General features: G+C 36.5%; 1 protein-coding gene and 1 long non-coding RNA gene across 3 annotated transcripts; one reads left to right on the top strand and one right to left on the bottom strand.

Moving 5' to 3' along the window:
• Positions 1-5,246: 5,246 nt before the first annotated feature.
• LOC137739781 (uncharacterized) lies at positions 5,247-7,340 on the top strand. 2 transcript variants are annotated; one of them, XR_011069115.1, is made up of 5 exons: positions 5,247-5,386; positions 5,605-5,754; positions 6,088-6,139; positions 6,379-6,957; positions 7,238-7,340. It is a non-coding gene; the product is annotated as an uncharacterized lncRNA (long non-coding RNA). The 2 variants fall into 2 exon arrangements; XR_011069114.1 differs by having other exon boundaries at positions 6,379-7,340.
• A 1,216-nt stretch (positions 7,341-8,556) lies between these two features.
• LOC137740095 (probable disease resistance protein At4g27220) lies at positions 8,557-19,787 on the bottom strand. Its single transcript, XM_068479899.1, has 6 exons — positions 19,683-19,787; positions 16,920-19,587; positions 11,277-11,645; positions 10,520-11,167; positions 9,540-10,379; positions 8,557-9,380 (listed from the first exon to the last, which is right to left on the bottom strand). The coding sequence occupies exons 2-6, from the start codon at positions 19,548-19,550 to the stop codon at positions 9,177-9,179; spliced, it is 4,692 nt and encodes a 1,563-aa protein (XP_068336000.1). The 5' UTR covers positions 19,551-19,587; positions 19,683-19,787; the 3' UTR covers positions 8,557-9,176.
• Positions 19,788-20,475: the final 688 nt, after the last annotated feature.

Genomic DNA, 20,475 nt, shown 5'->3' on the forward strand with positions numbered 1-20,475 from the left:
AAACGATAGATTCACTAACACTTAGAATTTATTTATACTTTTATTAAGTATAACATAAGATTTTGTGATATCCACTAGTGTAAATATTTTAAATTGAAGATCGATTTCGTTCATTGTATTCATATAGGGTCAAGGAGTGTAGCTGTAAAAAATCATCAAAATCGGAGTTCAAATCACCGTTAAATCGTGATTTTTCGTTGATAACCGTCGAAAACTTTTGTTCCGTTACTTAATCTCTAAATGTTTGTTTTTTGCCATTTTTGGTGTATGCGATCTTGAAGCATGTATAAACAAATTTGATGGTTGGATTGTTGAAATTAGATTCGTAGAATGCGTATCCCCATCAAAACGATAGATTCACTAACACTTCGAATTTATTCATATAACATAAGATTTTGTGGTATCCACTAGTATAAATATTTTAAATTGAAGATCGAATTCGTTTATTGCATTCATATAGGGTCAAGGAGTGTAACTGTAAAAAATCATCTAAATTGGAGTTAAAATAACCGTTAAATTGTGATTTTTCGTTTATAACCGTCGAAAAGTTTTGTCTCATTACTTGACCTCTGAATGTTTGTTTTTTTGCCATTTTTGACGTATGCGATCTTGAAGCATGTATAAACAAATTTGATGGTTGGATCATTGAAATTAGTTTCGTAGAATGCGTATCCCATCAAAACGATAGATTCACTAACACTTAGAATTTATTTATACTTTTATTAAATATAACAAAAGATTTGTGGTATCCACTAGTGTAAATATTTTAAATTGAAGATCGAATTCATTCATTGTATTCATATAGGGTCAATGAGTGTAGCTATAAAAAATAATCAAAATCGGAGTTAAAATCACCGTTAAATCGTGATTTTTTGTTTATAACCACTGAAAAGTTGTCCCGTTATTTAATCTTTGAATGTTTGTTTTTTGCGATTTTTTGAAGTATGCGATCTCGAAACATATATAAACAAGTTTGACGGTTGGATCGTTGAAATTAGTTTCGAAGAATGTGTATCCCATCAAAACGATAGATTCACTAACACTTAGAGTTTATTTATACTTCCATTAAGTATAACATAAGATTTTGTGGTATCCACTATTGTAAATATTTTAAATTGAAGATTGAATTCATTCATTGTATTCATATAGGATCAAGGAGTGTAGTTATAAAAATTAATCAAAATCATAGTTAAAATAATTGTTAAATCGTGATTTTTCATTTTATAACCGTCGAAAAGTTTTGTCCCGTTACTTGATTATGTATTTTAAATATCAATTAGACTATGTTTTTAAATATATTAATTATTTTATGTATTTTAAATATCAATTAGACTATGTTTCAATTCATGTGTGATGATATTTTATCATAAAATTATATTATTGTTTTTTATTATGTATTAAATATTATTTATTAAAATATTATATGACATAACTTGAAATATTTAGGCGGGAATGAATGTTTGAAATGTTTGAAATGTTTTAGTGTGTCAGACCTTGTGTCGGTTTTAACCGACACAACCTCTACTTATTTCGACGCAAGCTTTGAAATATTTTAGTGTGTCAGACCTTGCGTCGGTTTTAACCGACGTAACCTTTACTTAATTTGACGCAACCTTTTCTTATTTCGACGCCAGTTGCACTATCAAGTCTGTCACACTCACGTCGCTTTTAACCGACGCAATATGTTATTATTTCGACGCCACTTGCTTTTCAGTCAGATGTGGTGTCGGTTTCAGCCGACGCAAAGTCCAAATATTTCAACCATATTTATACCCCTTTCTTCCCCATTACTTCCATGCTTTCGTTTCCCTCTCTCAGTTACTTCTTTGGTTTTGCCCCGTCTCCTTCTCCCATTTCAGCCTTACTCCTTCTCCTTTCCACTAACTTTTGCTATGGATCAACAAAGTGAAGATAAACATTCTGAGGAACTTCATTTCGAGGAGGAAAAGTTCAAAGGTGGTTCATTTGTGAATTATTATTAATTTTTTGTTTTGTGTTTAAACTAGTATTAGGCTTAAACTAAAAATTTACTTTTGTTTCTTGGTTGTTAATTTTTTTTTTGTGTTAATAAGGAACATCTCGACGGAGGCGCGGACCCTTAGTTCCCAAATGGACAAAACAACTTTGCTCGTTTGATTCGTCTGGAAAATGCCTTAGTGATAACTCTAGTGCTTTTTCAAGATATGTAGCAGGGGAGGTTAGAGAGTATAGAAATCTTCCGTGACGACTGATTGCGTAAGATTAAGGAAGAAGAAAATGAAGTTTTCTGGAATAGAATAAAGGAATAAGATTAATCGGCTGTTGAAAGCAATGAACCATACAACTGGTTCAAAATCTTTTGCAAGAGAGTGGCAAGAATTTTGTATGAGTTGTACATTTTTAAGATATTTGTATATTCTGTATGAGTTTTTGTATATTATGTGGAATGTTGGATATAAAATATTTGTATATTTTGGCACTATTTTTATTGTTAATAATTTTTATTAAGGTTTGTTTTGGCCTTTACATGAAATTTATTAATTTGGTTATATAATTTTTTTTAGTACCAATTAATTGAAAACGATGCAGATTCTCGTATTTTTTTATTATTATTAACAAAGATGGTGTCGTACTAGTTTGAATATTTTATTTATTTAATTGTTATCTGACGTCGGTTTAGGTATATTTTATTTATTTAATTTTATCACAATGTCGGTTAAAACCGACAGTACGGTGGATATATTATAATTAAATTACTAATGAACGTCGCTTTAAACTGACGTAATGTTCAAGTATACGTCACTTTAAATCGACGCTAATGTCAGTGTCGCTTTTAACCGATGCTGCGTAGTGGCGGATTAAGCGAACAAACTGACACTGAAGGCCTTTCGCTACGCTAGCATTAGTGTCACTATTCTAATCCGACATTACATTGTTTTATGTCGGATTTTTGCCAAATTTCCGACAGAAATTGGGTTTCTTGTCGGTTTTTGCTTCGCCAGTGATAGCCTATATGGTAGTAGTGAAAGTATGCAACTTTATTGTCATGTAGTGCACTGCCATTTGATTGATAAAGTATGCAATTTTATTTTAATTATAGGTACTGATAGGTTAACTCTGAAGTTTATATGTGGAGGGCAATTGATGATATTGCCCAAGCATATATATTTCGGTGGTAAGACAATGTACTTTGACAATGTGGATCCCGATTTGTTGTCAACGATTGAATTGAAGTACATGATGGAAGAGGTTAGATATACAAATGTGAAGAAATACCATTATACTAAACTCGGAGAAGAGCCTGAACATGGTTTGCATCCACTAGTTTCTGACAGTGACATAACAGACATGGTGAAGCTTATAGCTAGATTAAGGGAGATGACTATTTATGTAGAGCATGATATTGATACACCTCATATAGCTACAGAACCCCCTCAAGATCAAACATCAAATAATTCCAATGTATTCGATGAGATACCAGATGATGTGTTCTATCAAGTACCAGTAGAATTATTCTCAAGCAACTTATTCACACCCTGATGAAGCGAACAATGAGGAGCAGGTTGGTGTGAATGATAAATAATTGTAGGTGAGGAAGGTCATGGTCCATATGAAACTTTTGTACAAGAGAGTGGGCAGTGCACTAATGGTTTTCATTACGAGCATGGAACGAATAGTGATGATTTTGATTACGAGCTCTATGACAGTGAGAATGATGCTGCTATAGAAGATGATAATTTGCTATTTGATAAATATGTGGACTTGCCATTATCAGGAACTATTACGAGGGATCGTGTAGACAAAACAATTCTACCTGAAAACATAGCTACTGAGAATCTCCCAATAGAAAAAGAGTTACCAACAAAGGAATTACATAGCCCTGTAAATTCAGATGATGAAGAACAATCTAGTGAGAGGTTCAAGATAACAGTCAACCAACCATTACTAGAAGGGTAAGAGGTGCCACATTTACCACAATTCCTAGAGTGGCGATGCCTCAAGGTAGAGTTGGAAGTTCAAATCCTATGACTGGAGTATCTCCTCATCCTCCAACCATTACTGAAGGGGCAAAGAGTGCCACATTTACCACAATTCCTAGAGTTGAGATGCCTCAAAGTAGATTTGGAAGCTCAAGTCCTACAACTGGATGGCCTCCTCATCCACCAACCACTTCTAAACAAATTGTTACACCATGGAAACCTTCTGGCAAGAGCTTTGTCCACAAAATCAGAACCTATGGTAGAAGAGAACCTGATAGTGCTCTTATTTTATTTTGGATACATTGTGTTTTGATACTTTCATATGTGGGAGTCCCTTGCTTTATTTATTTATTTAATTTAATTTATTTATTTATTTTTTTTTTTTGCTCTTTTGTAATCGGGTCAAGAAAGTTGAATTTCGTAAACGATTGAATACCTTTTGGTAGTTTGTTGTGCTTATTGATTGGAACCATGTTTATCAATGGTGATTATAAATCGTTGAGAATGAATGGTCATTCATCCCTTCCGTTCAACGTTCATGAGAAGTGAATAGAAAAATCAGGCATTTCGCCCACTTCAAGCAATACGTTGGGTTGCAGACCTCAATCTGCTCGACGACGCGATCTGACCCTTTTCAGAAAGGGGTCGTCTGTTTGTCGATATGTTGTTAAAATGGAGAGAGAGGTATATTATTGTGAAACGGTTTTGTTGGGTTACCACCCTAACAAAACCTTTCCATCTCCTTTGGTTTTGTTCCTAAACTACAAGGTAGAAGAGGAGCAGCATCAATCTAAAATCAAAACGAAAAATAATCAAAATCCAAAATGAAAAACCAAATCTAAAATTGAAGGAGAGTGACTATGGAAGGGATGGGGATGAAATGGGGGATGAAATGATCATCTTATCCTCATATGAGACTATTACTAATGGAGAGATAACGGAAGTTTTAATTTTGAGTATAAATCCTAACAAACTTAGACCATATGTGTTTAAATCCAAATTTTTTTACCACATGTTACCTTTCAAATACCTTATGACTATTTATCTGATTAGGCCAAAAGCTCCTAATTCATCCTTTATTTCTTTTTTCATTTGGGCAAATTTTTTGATGGATTTATGTATTTTTTTTTCCTTTGAATTAGAAATCGTATCTGAATTATGGATTCAAAAGAAACAAATTGATGAATTTTCTATTTGCGGGTATGTTGGTCCTGTCATGTGTCACCGCATGATTTGATAATCTGACCGCGAAGCTAATCGTTTATGTGTGCTTTTGGGGTTGCAGACCTGGACCGTTGAAAGGAGACGATGAAAAGCAACTGCAGGAAGGCAGCAATGGAGACCGGGCAGTAGCATATTCAAGTCGATCTGGGTCATCTCATGCCCTTCGACCCTCATCACAGCTTCCCCTCCATCCCCTTCTCCAAGTTATTTTTCTTTACATATTCTATATATCTCTATTTTTTGGTAATGTTGAAAATTTAATTTTGAGATATATATATTTAATCTTGAAAATTAGGATTTTATTTGATTAATCCCAGCGGTAAAGTTGCAGTCTTTAAGTGAAATAGTGAATTTTTCGCACTATGCTGACAGGTTTTTGTTCAGTGGGTGAAATTCTGATTTGTTTTTTCATGGTATTTAGGGGGGAATTAGTGAAGGAATGTATAACGAAAGGGACCGAGTTGGTTCAAGCTATTGCGAATAGTCTTTTCAACATACCTTCAACTGAAGACATAGACGTCCCATTGTGCAGTTGTCGCTTCCCGAAACTAAACTGCCAAGATAGAAGCATGTAAGCCATTCCTCTTAGTTTACGATTCTCCAACGATGTTTTTGATAGGTTTGATCATGTATATGAGCGTTTAATAGTGAATAAATGTAAAGTGCTTCGCAATTGAAAGAAGTGAAATGGTGGTTTCAGGTAATTGTCGAGATTTTTGTTAATCTCCTTTTGTTGTGCTGCCGATTTACGGTTCCTATCATGGAAATTGGTTGACTAAAATGTTAGTGTATGCAAAAAGGCTGTTGATGCTGCTGGTCTTTTCCACAACCTATTTAAGAGTTGCTATTGTATTCCTAGCATTAACGTCTGACTGCCAATGACATATTCTTTTGTTTTCTACAGCTGCCGGTGCCTAAACCTCCAACAAAATGGGAAACTTTAGCCAAAACAAAAGGTAAATCATTACTGTAGGAGTCGAACTGTACCTTTCTTCTGTTTCTTTTTTCTTTCTTCTTACCCCCTTTAAGGCTCTGTTTTGGTTTCTCATATGTGGCCATTTGGGCATTGAGAAATGTAGTTGGATTTAAGATTTTAAGAAATTGGAATATCGTTTAGGAAAATGACACAATTTGGGATTGAACTTGTCAAGTTGTTATAAGAAAAGTCATAGGTATCCACAGTCACCATTTTTAGACTTTTTGTAGGGATTTCCCCCTGAGAGATGGTTGTGTGAGACATTGAGAACCTAAAAATTTGTGAGCTGTTCCAAGTCTGAAGGTATCACTCTGGAGAGAGAATTGCTGCTAATGTCCAAGTTGTAACTCAGGAGGAAGTTACCAATCTGTGCCGGTATTTCCCCAGTAAATGGTTCTGGCTCAAGTTTAGAAGCTGCTGTTTTGTCATTTTTTCGAGCTCAGGTGAGATTGGACCTGAAATTTTATTTCAACCCATACGCATATATGTGATGCTTATGCATTTTCCCACTATGGTGAGAGTGTACCAACAAACTGGTTCTCATTAAGAGCAATGAATTCAAGACTGGGATGAACACCAAATGCATTTATAATGTTCCCGGTAAATTGGTTCCCATCAAACCAGACTCTAGACAATGCCGAAAATTCCTCAAGCACTTGGGCAAATACCGTACGTATTAGATTGTTATTGTTCACTTTGAAACCTGCAAAGCGAATCCGCTACACAACTACGGTGACAGTTACAAAAACCAAGCTCAAAAGCGATTGAAGAGTTTAAGGAATTCTCACCAAGGTCAAGGTAATGAAGCTTCCTGAGTTCGCCTATTTCAATGGAATTTTTCCTTCAAGGGAATTTTGAGATAGGTCAATATCTTGCAGTCCAGAAATTAAACCAATATCTTAAGGGATTTGGCCACTAATGTGTATTTTTCCTTGGTAGACTTTGAAAAGTCTCATCCTTTTGTTGGTTATTTTCCCCTTAATATGTATTTGTCCTGTTTGTACGTTTGGTTCAAGTCTGTCTTCGATCGTTGTCATCTGTGAGGATGGTTTCTTATTGTTTGTGTAATGTTTTGCAGGATTCATAGATAATAGGTTTGGTATGGGCTGACATTCGTGTAACTGTGTAAGACAACTCTCTCTGTTTCATTTAAAATGTTCTACAACGGCATCTATTATTAATGTTGATTGTTGTCCCAATGCCGAATAAATCTGTCTGTTTTTGCCATGACTTCTTAGGGTATTTTTCTCAACATATTTTTTTGTCTTTCGTTTTTTTATCTGCGGCTTTCATGCTGAATTATTGCTCTTTGAATTGTTTTGAGGATAACAAATTGCTCAAATTGTTCAAATTTTGTCATTCGGCGACCTTTTGTGTGCATTTTTGGTTTGATTTTTATTTAAAATGAATCGAATTGAATATTTATAACCAAAATAATTGATTTTTCTAATTGCCCAAATTGTTCAAATTTGGTAGTTTAGTGTGCTTGTATGTGCATTTCTGGTTTGGTTCTTATTTGAAATGAATCGAATTGAATTGAATATTCAGTGAGCTTTTATGTGCATTTTTTGTTTAGTACATTATTTTAGAGTGCTACTAATCCCATCCCATTGTCCTATTTTTCCACCCACCTTTTAATAAAATAATAATAACATGTTTAATTTTCTAGAAAAAGACTTTTCAATCCCTATCCCATTTCTCTATTCCTCTTGCTTCTCTCTTCAGTTTATCTGTTCTTGCCTTCTACATCGACTGCTACAGATTCTCCACCGACCGCCACCGTCTCTCTGTCATCCCCTGTTTATCATTTTAGTATATAAGTTCTCTCTTTTCGTCTCTAATAAACGTTATGCATATGATGGCACTTTTTAGGCCTCGTAGAATCATTTTTTATGGCATTTGACCAACGTCATGAATCTCTCTCTCTCTCTCTCTCTCTCTCTTTGAATATGGCGTTCCACCCATTTCACTCATTCACACATTCCTTCATAAATTCTTGCTATCTTCTGCAAAGGAACTAAAATTTAGAGGATTTGAAAATTTGCACTCTTTGAATTGAAATTCCTTTATTCTTTGATTCTTTGAATTTGAAATCTGGTGGCCATTTTTTACCCAAAATCAATTCAAATAAGCTTGACTTTACCTGATTAGGGTTTGCTTACTCTAAATATTATTCTATGCATATGATATTGTCTAATATTGGATTATGATCATGGTGATTGCAAATTTTGGGTTTGCTTTATTAGATTAGGTTCCATCCAATTTTCAAGGCATGTCATTGTAGTGCATTCGGAATTTTTCAGAAATTTTGGGAATTTGGATATAGAAGATTTTTATAGAAATTTTGTTTTATTAGGTTAAGTTCCATCAGTCATCTATTTTGTCCTCTTGGTGGTGAAGGTTATTTTAGGAATTATAGTGAGTGGAAAAATAGGATTTCAAAATTTTAAACTTTTATATTGAGTGAAATTATAACGTGAATGGGAAAATAAAGCAATGGGGTGAGTTTATCAACACTCTTATTTTAACACATACAATATTTATAATTCATTTGACATTCATGTGGCAACGCATAGACTAAACTACAGTAACTACTAGTCCTCTCTAAATTCTATTTAGGAGCTCAGTGAAGATGCAAATGTTGCGAACAAAGGTCCAAATACAAATCACACTTTTACAACGAAACACACAAGTCAATACAAGCATAACATAACAAGGAATATGCACCAGTGCCTTCCCAAATTGCACAAGTTTCTGGGATGGTTTTCCATTGAGGCCGCAGCTTGCAGGCTTGTACCAAACAATATGAGATCGGCCAGGGAAGCATGGCTGGGCACAGACCTCTGAGGGGAAAACAGAGAATAGTTAGAGCAAGTAAACAAGAAAAATTAGAAATAAGTATACTGTAACGCCAAAGCCAAGATAGCGTGCATCCTGAAAGTAGCGTAGTTTTCGCCATCTAAAATTCTGAACACACCAATGTGATTACCGTGGAATGTGTAGTGTGGTCCAACGGATCAGAGTGCCTTCCGGTTTGCTTTCCTGGCTGATATTTCTTCCTTTAAAAGGAAAAATAAAAGGAAGAAGAAAATAACACACAAACACGCAATCGCACACAACCGGAAAACCTTGACACGCCTGGCAATAAATGATGATTCATTTTTGGTAGAGAGTCTTGCAGTTGTAGCATGTACATTTGTATCCGCAATCAACGGCTGGTCCTGTGGAAATATATATTTAGTTGACGATTACAAATAAACACAAACTGTTCAATATGAAATCTGACTGAACAACTATGAATAAGATGAATAAATTTGACGGTTCAAAGTTCAGGAAAAGCTGAAATTAATAAATGCTTAATTATTGAATGAAGTACTTACGGTTTGATCACAATCATTCTCCATTGAATCACTTGGCATCAGTACATCATCAGTTTCCTCTGCTATTTCTAGTCTTTCTGGTCTTGGATCACTTTGGAGTAACCCATTAGGAGAAATCTTAAACTCGATAAGCTGGCAGTCCTTGACAATCAAAGTCGGTAAGGATGGGACTTTGACAACGCAATTTTCCGTACAAAATCCTTTCAGACTTGGTAGATCAGAAAGTTTCAAATGTTGCAAGCAACTGAAAGTAATCTCATTTTCTGGATTATCTTCGTTGCCCGCTACTATTTCTACCATTCTTTGACAGGACTCAACTTCCAACTCCTTGAGTTGCTGCAAATTCTTAGCCACAGAACAAGGTATTAAGTATTGCAGTCCGTGACAATCGAATATGTACAAAGTGGTTAGATTTCGAAAGGATATCAATGATGAACTTAGATTCTCTAATCTGCCACATTTCTTCAGGCATAGAAATTCCAAGTTTGGAAAAACAGGGCCCCCTGGTTGGGAGTTTTCCTTTCCTAGATGTATCAGCTCCGGCATATCGAAGAGCCCCAAAACTTTTACACGTGGGAGGGTCTCAACTTCATGTATTTCCCCTCTACTACTTCCTTGGTGGTCGTGGCCAAATAATTCTTTCCAAGGAGCGGAGAGGACACAGAGGTGTTCAAGATTCTGTAAATTCTCAAAGAAAAAATCTGACATGGGATGTGAAGTAGCAAAACCAAGTTCTTTTAGTTTTCTCAGCAACTCTGCCGGGAGTGGACCATACGGTTCATACCAAATCTCCGTGTTCTTGTCCAACATCAAGGATTCCAAGTTGAGGAATGACTTACCCTGAAGCATAATCAACAATAATGGCATGCTGTAAATTATTTTGAAAAACTGGATTATTTACTTTTTCCAAAGAAAACTAGTTATGTAAAAAGCACATAAAATTTCGTTCATAAAAAAATATTGTGTACAAGGATGTTTACCTTCTCAATTAAAAAGAAAGGTTGTGTCATTGGCCTTGAGTGGCTCAAGTCAAGCTTGTCTTGATATGTTGAAAATTCGGAAGCAAAAATCTCCACACTATCACATTTAATGAAGCTCAATTCGTTGAGTAATGGCCAATTAGAGACATGCAATCCAGGATAGAAACTCCGAAGCCGAGGTAGATTTTCAAATATCACAATTTCTACTTTAGGGAACCCGAACTCTTCATGTGTCCTTTTTGGTTTGTCCTTTGTGACAACTTCCTCCATTAAACCACAATTCTCAACCTTCAACTTGCTTAGCTGCTTAAGAGTTTTGGCCATTGAGACGGGAAAAACATTTTTCAAACTATCACATGAGTCTATCTCAACTGAGTTTAGATTTGGGCACTCAAAACCGTTCAACTGAGTGGTAGATGATGAGTCATATACCACTTGTAGGGACTGGCACTGCTCTATTTGTAATCTCTCTAGAGCATTCAATCTTCCCATGATACTTGGCCCAAAGATATTAATCAGATTGTGGCATCTACGAACATCCATAATTCTGAGCCTGCTAAAAGAATCTGAATGAAGTTGGTTGTGGAATATTCTCTTCAACTTAGGTAAGTCCCATATGTACAACATCTCCAAGCTAGGAAATCCTACCTGTCACATATTCATTTTAGAACTTGTGAACAAACATTTCTTCACAAAAGTGGGACGAGTGTATAAGTTGGAAATAAAAGCATAAAGAAAAAGTGAAGGTATAGTTCACCTTTTCATCAAAGAGCTCAATATCTCTTTCTTCTTTGTTGGTTATAATATTTTCACTCTTGGCATCGAAGATGAATGTCTCCAATTTAGTACAATCTTCTAAGTCCAAATACGCCAAAGACGGAAATTTAATATAACTTCCTGAGCTGAATCTAACGAGGTTTGGAAGATGTTGTAGCTCTAGACGGTTTAGCTTATCAAACATGTCATCTGTATTCTCTTCATTTCCCAATATCTCTTCTATGATTTGACAGTTGGATATCTTGAGATTTTTGAGTTGTCTGAGACATTTAGCCATAGAACTCGAAAATAAGAATCTTAAACTATCACAATGATGCACAGACAAAGTTGTTAAGTTGGGCATCATAACCTGCATAGCACATAGCAAAATTCATGTTTATTTTAGAAAATTACAATTTACATTGTTGTTAGCCGTATATATTTAAAATGTGTAGAAATAAAGTAAATATCATATATTTAAAAAATAAGCTACTATGCTACTAGACAGATGTAGTCCTTATACTTTCATTAATTCGCAAAGAACAAATTGAAGTAAAAACTACCTGAAAAAAGAAATAAAGGGCCAACGTTATGTCAATCTAATTTCAAATTTAAATTATTTTATTTTCGACCAAAAAAACCTATTTTATTTAAATTGATACCAAAAGCACATTATTGTGAAAGATCTTTAGTAGCAAGTGAATTATCTTTATGAAAAAAATTTATACCTAGAATAAGTGTGTCCTCGTTATGACACGTTTGAATACTTGACACTGTCCATGGACCAGGATTCTCTCCTAATTTAAGGATGAGGATCCTCATGATCAAGAGATATGAATCCGTTAGATTTTTATCCAACGGTTACAAATAGGGAATTCTTTTAAAGTTATAATAATTATAACCGTTGAATTTTTATCATACGATCTACATCTCTTGGTCATGAGAATCCTCATCCTTAGATTAGGAAAGGATCCCGGTCCCCTGTCCACAAACTTATCCCTAACATAACTCTATCAACTCCCAATAAAATTAAATAAAAATAAAAGCAAAAGTTAAGAAAATGAAGCCGCTCGTCCTCCTCCTCTCTCTCTCTCACTTCCTGAAACACAACAGCAGCAATATCAATTGCATTCGCACTTCAAATCCATAAATCAAAACCCAAAAGCCTCGCCCTTCAATTTAATTGCTCCTTCAAACAATAGGGGACTACTAAATTTGGGAAGATTGAAGAATAAATCCCTTTTGGTGCAAGATTCGTTGAATTTACATCCTTGTCGGTCGAGAGTGATCTCGACGTCACCATCGACGATCTCCTATTGCAAATCCTTGGGGTCCTTGCCGTTGACCGTGCAGCCGATCGAGTCGCAGCTTCCGAGAATCTCCTTCACCGTTCCCGCGAGCTCCTTCGGCCATGGATCTGTTCCTCATAACCTTGGAGATCTCGATGACGTCATCAAGGGAGATGCTGCCGCTGTGCTTGAAGAGGTGGTGGTCCGTGAGGGAGTTGCGGTGAATGGAGGCGTCGGGAAGGAAGGGGAATGGGAAAGGTACCCAGTACGCTGGGCTACATGTTGAGATCAACACCAGCCCAATTGGTGTTGGATGCTAGACAATTCTAGCAAAATACTATGTCGGTGGTACTAGCTAGAAGGTTCTGGAGATTCAAATATGCATGGGAGGTGAAAGGTGCATGCATTGGAAATGCCAGATCATTCTAGCACCAAATATAACTAGAAGGTTAATAAAGTGTGAAGTCCATGTCGGTGGGCTGTTTGTAGAAAAGTCTAGAACAATGGCTAGGATGAAATGAGTCCATTCCACCAACTTAGTAAGTCAGTTTAGCAAGCCTATAAATATGTAATGGTGTAATGCTAGTAACGAAGTAAAAGTAGCAATCAAGAGAGAGCTAAGTGAGAGTAAGAAGCAAGAGTAGTCTTGTAGTGAGTGATCTAGAGTTTGCCTTTAGAAAGTGAGAGAGTATTATAACTTTTAAAGTGTGTCATTGAGAGTTGTTCTGTTGTAATATTTTGTAAGTGTAATAACAAGTAATTTGTTTACTTGTTTTGTCTCTCCAACACTTGTGCTAGAGTTATGTATTTTAATTTTTCCTCGACAATTGGTATCAGAGTGGTACGTCAGCAGCGCTTTGCGAAAGTGGAAGATCAATGCAGGGAAGGCCATGTTTGCCCTATAAACCACAGTCGAGGAGGACATGTTAGAGCACATAAGGAAAGCCAACACACCAAAAGAAGCGTGGGATACCTTGGTCACATTCTTTTCAAAGACGAACGATACAAGACTGCAGCTTTTCGAGAACGAGCTGTTATTGGTGGCCCAAAGAGACATGACGATTGCCGAATATTTCCACAAGGTAAAGTCTATTTGTCGTGAAATTTATGAATTAGATCCTAGTGCTGCCATTGTAGAATCCAGGATAAAAAGAATAATTATCCATGGGTTGAGACACAAATATTGAGGCTTTCTTATCGTTGCACAAGGATGGCCGACCCAACCATCACTTGTTGAGTTTCAAAATTTTCTTGCCGATCAAGAATCTTTGGCAAAGCAAATGGGAGAGGTCTCATTAAAAGGTGAGGAGGAAGCGTTCCATACTGAAAGTAAAGGCAGCTTCAATCAGCGTGCTGGTGGTGGATTTAAAACAAAAGGTGAGAAGGCGAAAGGTCATCAAGGCGGAGGGAGTTCTCGGCCAGGGGGAGCTCCAAAGTATCACGACAACTATAGTCAGCCCCAAAATAAAAAAAAAGATTTTAGGGCAATGTTATAACTATGGAAAGAAGGGCCACTTGGCAAATAATTGCTAGTTCAAAAGGCCTGCAAAAAGTTATGTCGCCAGCTCAAAAGAGAAAAGTGAAGATGACTGGGACATCGTAACGTCTTTAGCCATGGAGGAAGAATATGACACAGAAGCATTATCTTGTTGGTGCTAAGAAAATGAGGCGTTGCTTGACTCGAAAGAGATTGAAGATACGTTGCAGGAGAAAATGGGATACCAAGCTGCCTAAATATAATCAAGTCTAGATGAGCTCAAGGAATTGTTTGATGATGATGATGTCAAGCAAGAAGTACTTAAGAGTCATTAGCAAACTGGTGTGTATCAACAACCAGGAGAAGTTAGACCTAGTGAAGTGGAAGTATCAACTCCACAATCATAACTAAGGAGGTCAATAAGAATATGAAAGCCAAATCTTAAATATGCCAATGTTGCCATAGCTGATGAAGTAGCAAAAGAACCTGAGACGTTTGAAGAGGCATCACAGAGTTTTGAATGGGTAAAAGCTATAGAAGAAGAAATCACTGCTCTTAAGCAGAATCAAACTTGGGATTTGGTGCCACAACTAAGGAATGTGATACCCATATCCTGCAAATAGGTGTACAAGATAAAGCGTCGTCCTGATGGTTCAGTTGAGAGGTACAAGGCTCGGTGGTAGCTCGAGGTTTCTCTCAGTAGTATGGACTAGATTATGATGAAACATTTAGTCCAGTGGCAAAGTTTACAACTGTACGAGTCTTACTTGCACTTGCAGCTAACAAGGATTGGAACCTATTCCAGATGGATATGAAGAACGCTTTCTTGCATGGAGAGTTGGATCAAGAGATCTACATGATGTAGCCAGTAGGCTTTGAAAGTGAAGCTCATCTCGAGTACGTGTGTAAGCTGAGGAAAGCACTCTACGGTTTAAAACAAGCACCAAGGGCGTGGTACGGTAAGATTGCAGAATTTCTAACACAAAGTGGTTACTCAGTGGCGCATGCAGATTCCAGCTTATTCGTTATAGCTAATAAAAGTAAGTTAGCCATTGTGCTGGTGTATGTGGATAACCTAATCATCACTGGTGATGATGAGGCAAAAATTCGTCGAACAAATGAGAATTTGTCAGTTCGGTTCAAGATGAAGGAACTTGGACAACTCAAGTACTTTCCTGAACTAGAGGTTGATCACACATAAGAAAGTGTGTCAACAAAAGTATGCAAAAGACTTATTGCAGAAGTTTAGGATGCTTGAATGAAAGCTAATGTCAACACCGATGGAACCTAATGCCAAGATGTATGCATACGAAGGCAGATGTATGCACATAAAGGCAGAGACTTGGAAGATGCAACAATGTATCGACAATTGGTAGGTAATCTGATATACCTGACTCTAACTCGACCTGACATTTCTCATGCAGTTGGTGTGATGAGTCGATACATGCAAAATCCAAAGAAGCCTCATCTAGAAGTGGTTCGACGACTATTGAGATGTGTAAAGAGTACAATTGACTATGGTCCATTGTACAAGAAAGGTAAGGATGGTAAATTAGTTGGCCATTATGACACATATTTTGCAGGAGATCAACCACTAAGTATGTCTTCATAATTGGTTCTGGAGTACTTTCATGGTGCAGCAAGAGACAACTAACAATATCTTTGTCAACCATGGAAGTAGAATATAGAGCAGCAACAATGGAAACTCAAGAGAATGCATGGCTGGTACAATTGATGAGTGATTTACATTAATCAATAGATTATGTAGTACCATTGTACTGTGATAACCAATCGGCAATTCACTTTTCAGAAAATCCAGTCTTTCATGCAAGAACTTAGCATGTAGAGGTACACTATCATTTCATTAGAGAAAAGGTCTTGCAAGAAGAGATTGAAATGAGACAGATCAATATGGATGAACAAGTTGCGAACTTGTTCACTAAAAGTTTGAGTACCAGCAAGTTCGAAAAGTTTCATCATCAACTCGTCATGGAGAAAAGAATGAACTGGTGTTGAGGGGAAGTGTTGAAAATCAACACCAGCCCAATTGGTGTTTGGATGCTAGACAACTCTAGCAAAATACTATGTTGGTGGTACTAGCTAGAAGCATATGGAGATTCAAATATGCATAGGAGGTGGAAGGTGCATGTATTGGAAATGCTAGATCATTCTAGCACCAAAGTTTAACTAGAAGTTAGTAAAGTGTGAGGCCCATGTCAGTGGGCTGTTTGTAGAAAAGTCTAGAACAATGGCTAAGATGAAATGAGTCCATTCCACCGACTTAGTAAGTTGGTTTAGCAAGCCTATAAGTATGTAATGGTGTAATGCTAGTAACGAAGTAAGAGCAGCAATCAAGAGAGAGCTAAGTGAGAGTAAGAAGCAAGAGTAGTCTTGTAGTGAGTGGTCTAGAGTTTGTCTCTAGAAAGTGAGAGAGTGTTATAGCTTCTAAAGTGTGTCCTTGAGAGTTGTTGTGTTGTAATATTTTGTGAGTGTAATAACAAGTAATTTGTTTACTTGTTTTGTCTGTCCAATATTTGTGTTAAAGTTGTGTACTCTAATTTTTCCTCAACACTACGCTCTACTATTTTTATTTTTTTCTTTATTTTATTTGGAGTTAACTCTATTAATTGAAATTTGGAAATCGTGGAAAGAAAAAAAATCTTAATATCAAGTTGAATACCATGAGTTATCAAATCCTAAAAATAAAAATAAAAAACCGTGGGTTATCAAAACCTGATAACTTAATATATCATTTAATTTAAATGGTTTTGGCTTATTGAAAAAAATGAAATAATTATATGGTCAAAATTCGAAGAAGTAAATTATAGTGAGAAATAATCATGCAACCATTTTGCTAAAAAAATAACAGAGAAAGTACCTTCTCATTACTGAAAAGTTTTGGTGGTCCACCAACTTCATCCTCCAACACGATTTCGTTGGCTTCTGTGTCAGTCGTTAATTGCTTGTCTTTGGAAGAGAAACCAATAAGCTTTGGTAGATTCCGCAGTGTCAACGATTTTAACTTTTGGAAGGGCTCGCCTTCGAGTTGTCCATAACATACACTTTCCAACCTCACAAGGTCTTCAAGAAATAGAGATTCTAGGTTGGGGAAGGCATTATGAGAGTAACTCCAACTGACGGAGTCAATGACATACGTAATTTCGTCGTTGTTTTGGACATGGAGATGCTTCAGTTGTTTAGCAGCTTCACTGTCAAATAGATAGGAAATAATATTCACACTCTCTTTCCCATCCAAGTACAACTGCTCACATCTCTTTACCAACAACTTTACACCTCGGTCGAATTGATTTCTTCTGGTGAGCTTCAGTTTTAGCATGTTAGAGAAGGTTTCACTGATGTCAGGATATTCCCAACAGTCACCAATAAGTATGGTGTATCTTTCTAACTTATCAGAGAACAAGTTGGTTGGAAGAAGGTTAGCATCTAGAACATGTATGTCCAATGCGGATAGATGAGATAAGTGCTCCAGCTCTGAAACGCTAGCATTACTTCTGCCATCGACTAAACCTTCACCTTCCCATTGCGTGAAGCTTTTTATTCCCATCCTCAAGTCTTCTAGTCTTGTCAAGCTTGATATAACATCAGGTGGGATCAAAACAAGTTCGGAGCAACCGGTCAACTCCAATAATTGTAGCCTTGTCAATTGCCCTATTTCTTTGGGCAACTCTTTAATCTTGGACTTTAGGAGGCTAAGGATCTTCAAGTTTGTTAGCTGCCCAACAAGAGTTATGTCTACTAACTCGCTGAAAGCTAAGTACAATGTGTGGAGATGCTTTAGGGATTGAAAAGATGGAGGTAGTGACGGAATACGGAATCTGGTTACATCCAACACTTTGAGTTCTTTCATCCCTTCAAAAAATTTGCTGGGGATTTCCTGGGAGTCGCCAATACTATCATTCACCAATGCCAAAAATTTTAATTCTGGGCATTCCCAAGGTACTTCAGGAAGTCGGGGGATTTTGCAACCTGCTACGAAGATCCATGTGCATTTTTTAAGGAAACCCTCAGTTGGCCATTCTTTCAACTCATCTCCATATGCTCTTGAAAAGGCCTTTTGATCATCAGATGCAATCCGGATAGCAACATCTTTTACAAGTTCATGCATTCTAACAGTTATGTCGTCATAGCTGTCCTGCAATAGGCAAGAATTTTTCAATTTTTTAACCATTACATTGAATGAAGTCCGTGCCTCTTCCACTGTCTCAACATTTTTTATCAAACCCAAACCCATACTATACTTGAACAAGTCAATCAGAAAATTACTGCTACTCCCGCAAAGCAAGAACAATTGCTTAAGCTCTTGATCCTCCAATTGTTCGTAACTCCACTTTAGAGCCAAGAATGCTTTTTCATTCAATTCTTTCTTGTCAAATCTTTTGAAACTTCTCAACGCATCTTTCCATTCCTCCAAACTACTATCCCTTAAAGCACTTGCAACTGCAACAACCAAAACCGGCAAACCTCCGCATTTCTTTGCTAGCTGGGTTGCTTCCTTCAGTACACGGTTGTCTTTAACAACATCTCCTACCATCTTCTCAAACAAACTCCAACTTTCTTGTTCTCTTAAAAATCCAAGTTCAAAATTGTTTTGCATACGCATATCATAGAATAAAACTTTTCTTTCTCTAGATGTCAAGAATAAATTACAGTTCGGCACACCGACAAGTCCTACAGCCTCAAAGTCAATTCTTTCCAAAACATCATCTAAAATGACAAGAGTCTTCCCATCTTTTATCCTGGCTCGTAGGAGATTCGCCCTTTTTCCCATATCCCCAGATTCATCAACATTCATTCCCAACCTTTTGGTAATTTCTTTTTGAATTTTTTCGTCGTCTTTTTTTTCTTTGACATTTAGTATTATAACCACATCATCAAATAAGTTCTCTTTCACAGCTTCTCTGTAAACCTCTTTGGCAAGTGTTGTCTTCCCAACGCCCCCTAATCCGTACACCCCAATCCTGTTGATATCAGGTTTTTTCAGTTCTGTAATGATATCCTTCACCATAGAAATCCTTGATTCAAAGGCCATGTACCCGTCGGAGGCTATGGCAGATACGTCTTCTACGGGAGCTTCGTAAGCAACACTGGAAAACTCTTTTTTTTTATTTTCATGTTCTTCAATCTTTTTCATCAGTTTTGTTGCCTTCCTGCTACGTTGATGACAGGATATCAGATTAGAACATACAATGAGACACTTTGTCTTTGCACGGCCTTCATCATGCAAGAGTGCTTCTGCCTCCAGAGTGGTCTTCTCCGCATCTGACTGCCATCTCTGGACATCAGCTTCCACTTTTTGATTAACTTCTCTTCCGACTTCATCAATTTCATGCTTCATCCTTTGTTTGACAGAATCAAAATTCTCCAATTTACTCTTTAGATCTTCAAGGTTGCTTTTGTAGAAAATGATATAACCCACTTGGCGTGCAACTGGTCTAATTGTGTAGTCAATTATTGTAGGAATAATTGCAGTGAGTATCTCCATCGCCATGGCACCTTCAGCTTATCAATTCGTCTGCTTCTCCGATCTGTTGAATATATACGAATCCAAAATAAAAAAAAATTCAAGATACGAGAAAGAAATCCTTATTTTTAAAGCAGATGAATAAACAATAGGTCATACCTTAGCTCATGATCGAGACTACGCTTGAAGAAAAACAGAGCAGTATGCAAATCTTTTGGTTTTCTTTTGCATCTTTTGGAGAAATCTGCATAGTAAAAGCAAAAACAAGGTTATATCACACTTCCAAAAAACTTGGTTGGTACAGAACTTAGGTGACTGTGTTCAAATCTTAGAAACTAAGAAAACGTATATAATCTGCTTTGAATTTCACTGAGACATTTTAACAAACATCATATCTGCACACTTTAAGCCGGTGCATGAGGCAGAAAACGAACTGTAGAGGAAAACTGAGGACAACTTGATCATTATTCAGGAGACGACAAGTTCAACGAACAGAGGTGCGGAAGAGAAAGAAAGGCTCAAGCTTTTCTCAACTTGGTTTTCTTCATTTTATTATGCATTTAGTGACAACTTCAATTATGTTTCAAAATTCATTTCTTTTCCCTAGAGCTACGAGGTAGCCTAATCATGATTACTTCATTCCTTAGTTTCATTATTTATGAATTTCAGTCTTATTGTGTTTATTTTGTTGTGGATTATACGCTTGATTTTATCTTGTTGATTAGCTACAAACTTGGTTTGTCAAGTTTATCTAACGCAAATTTACGTATGTGCCAATTCAAAGTTTCTTGCAGTTAAAGTTACGAAATCCTTGATATAGAGGTTATACACTAAGTTTCATGCGGTCTCCTTGTTAGTGTCCAAATCGTTAATGATTTTTTTTTGTGTTTAGTAATCTACATGTCATAGATTCTTAGCACATAAGAGTATACCTAGTAATCTAGATGCCATG

This window comes from Pyrus communis, chromosome 7 (genome assembly GCF_963583255.1).
Source record: "Pyrus communis chromosome 7, drPyrComm1.1, whole genome shotgun sequence".
In the NCBI taxonomy this organism is placed as follows: domain Eukaryota; kingdom Viridiplantae; phylum Streptophyta; class Magnoliopsida; order Rosales; family Rosaceae; genus Pyrus; species Pyrus communis.

Coding starts and splice junctions, on each gene's coding strand:
- LOC137740095 (XM_068479899.1), bottom strand. CDS start 19,550: ATGGCGATGGAGATACTCACTGCAATTATTCCTACAATAATTGACTAC. Junction 11,168..11,276: donor TTGAGCTCTTTGATGAAAAG/GTGAACTATACC, acceptor AATATGTGACAG/GTAGGATTTCCTAGCTTGGA. Junction 9,381..9,539: donor AGAATGATTGTGATCAAACC/GTAAGTACTTCA, acceptor ATATTTCCACAG/GACCAGCCGTTGATTGCGGA.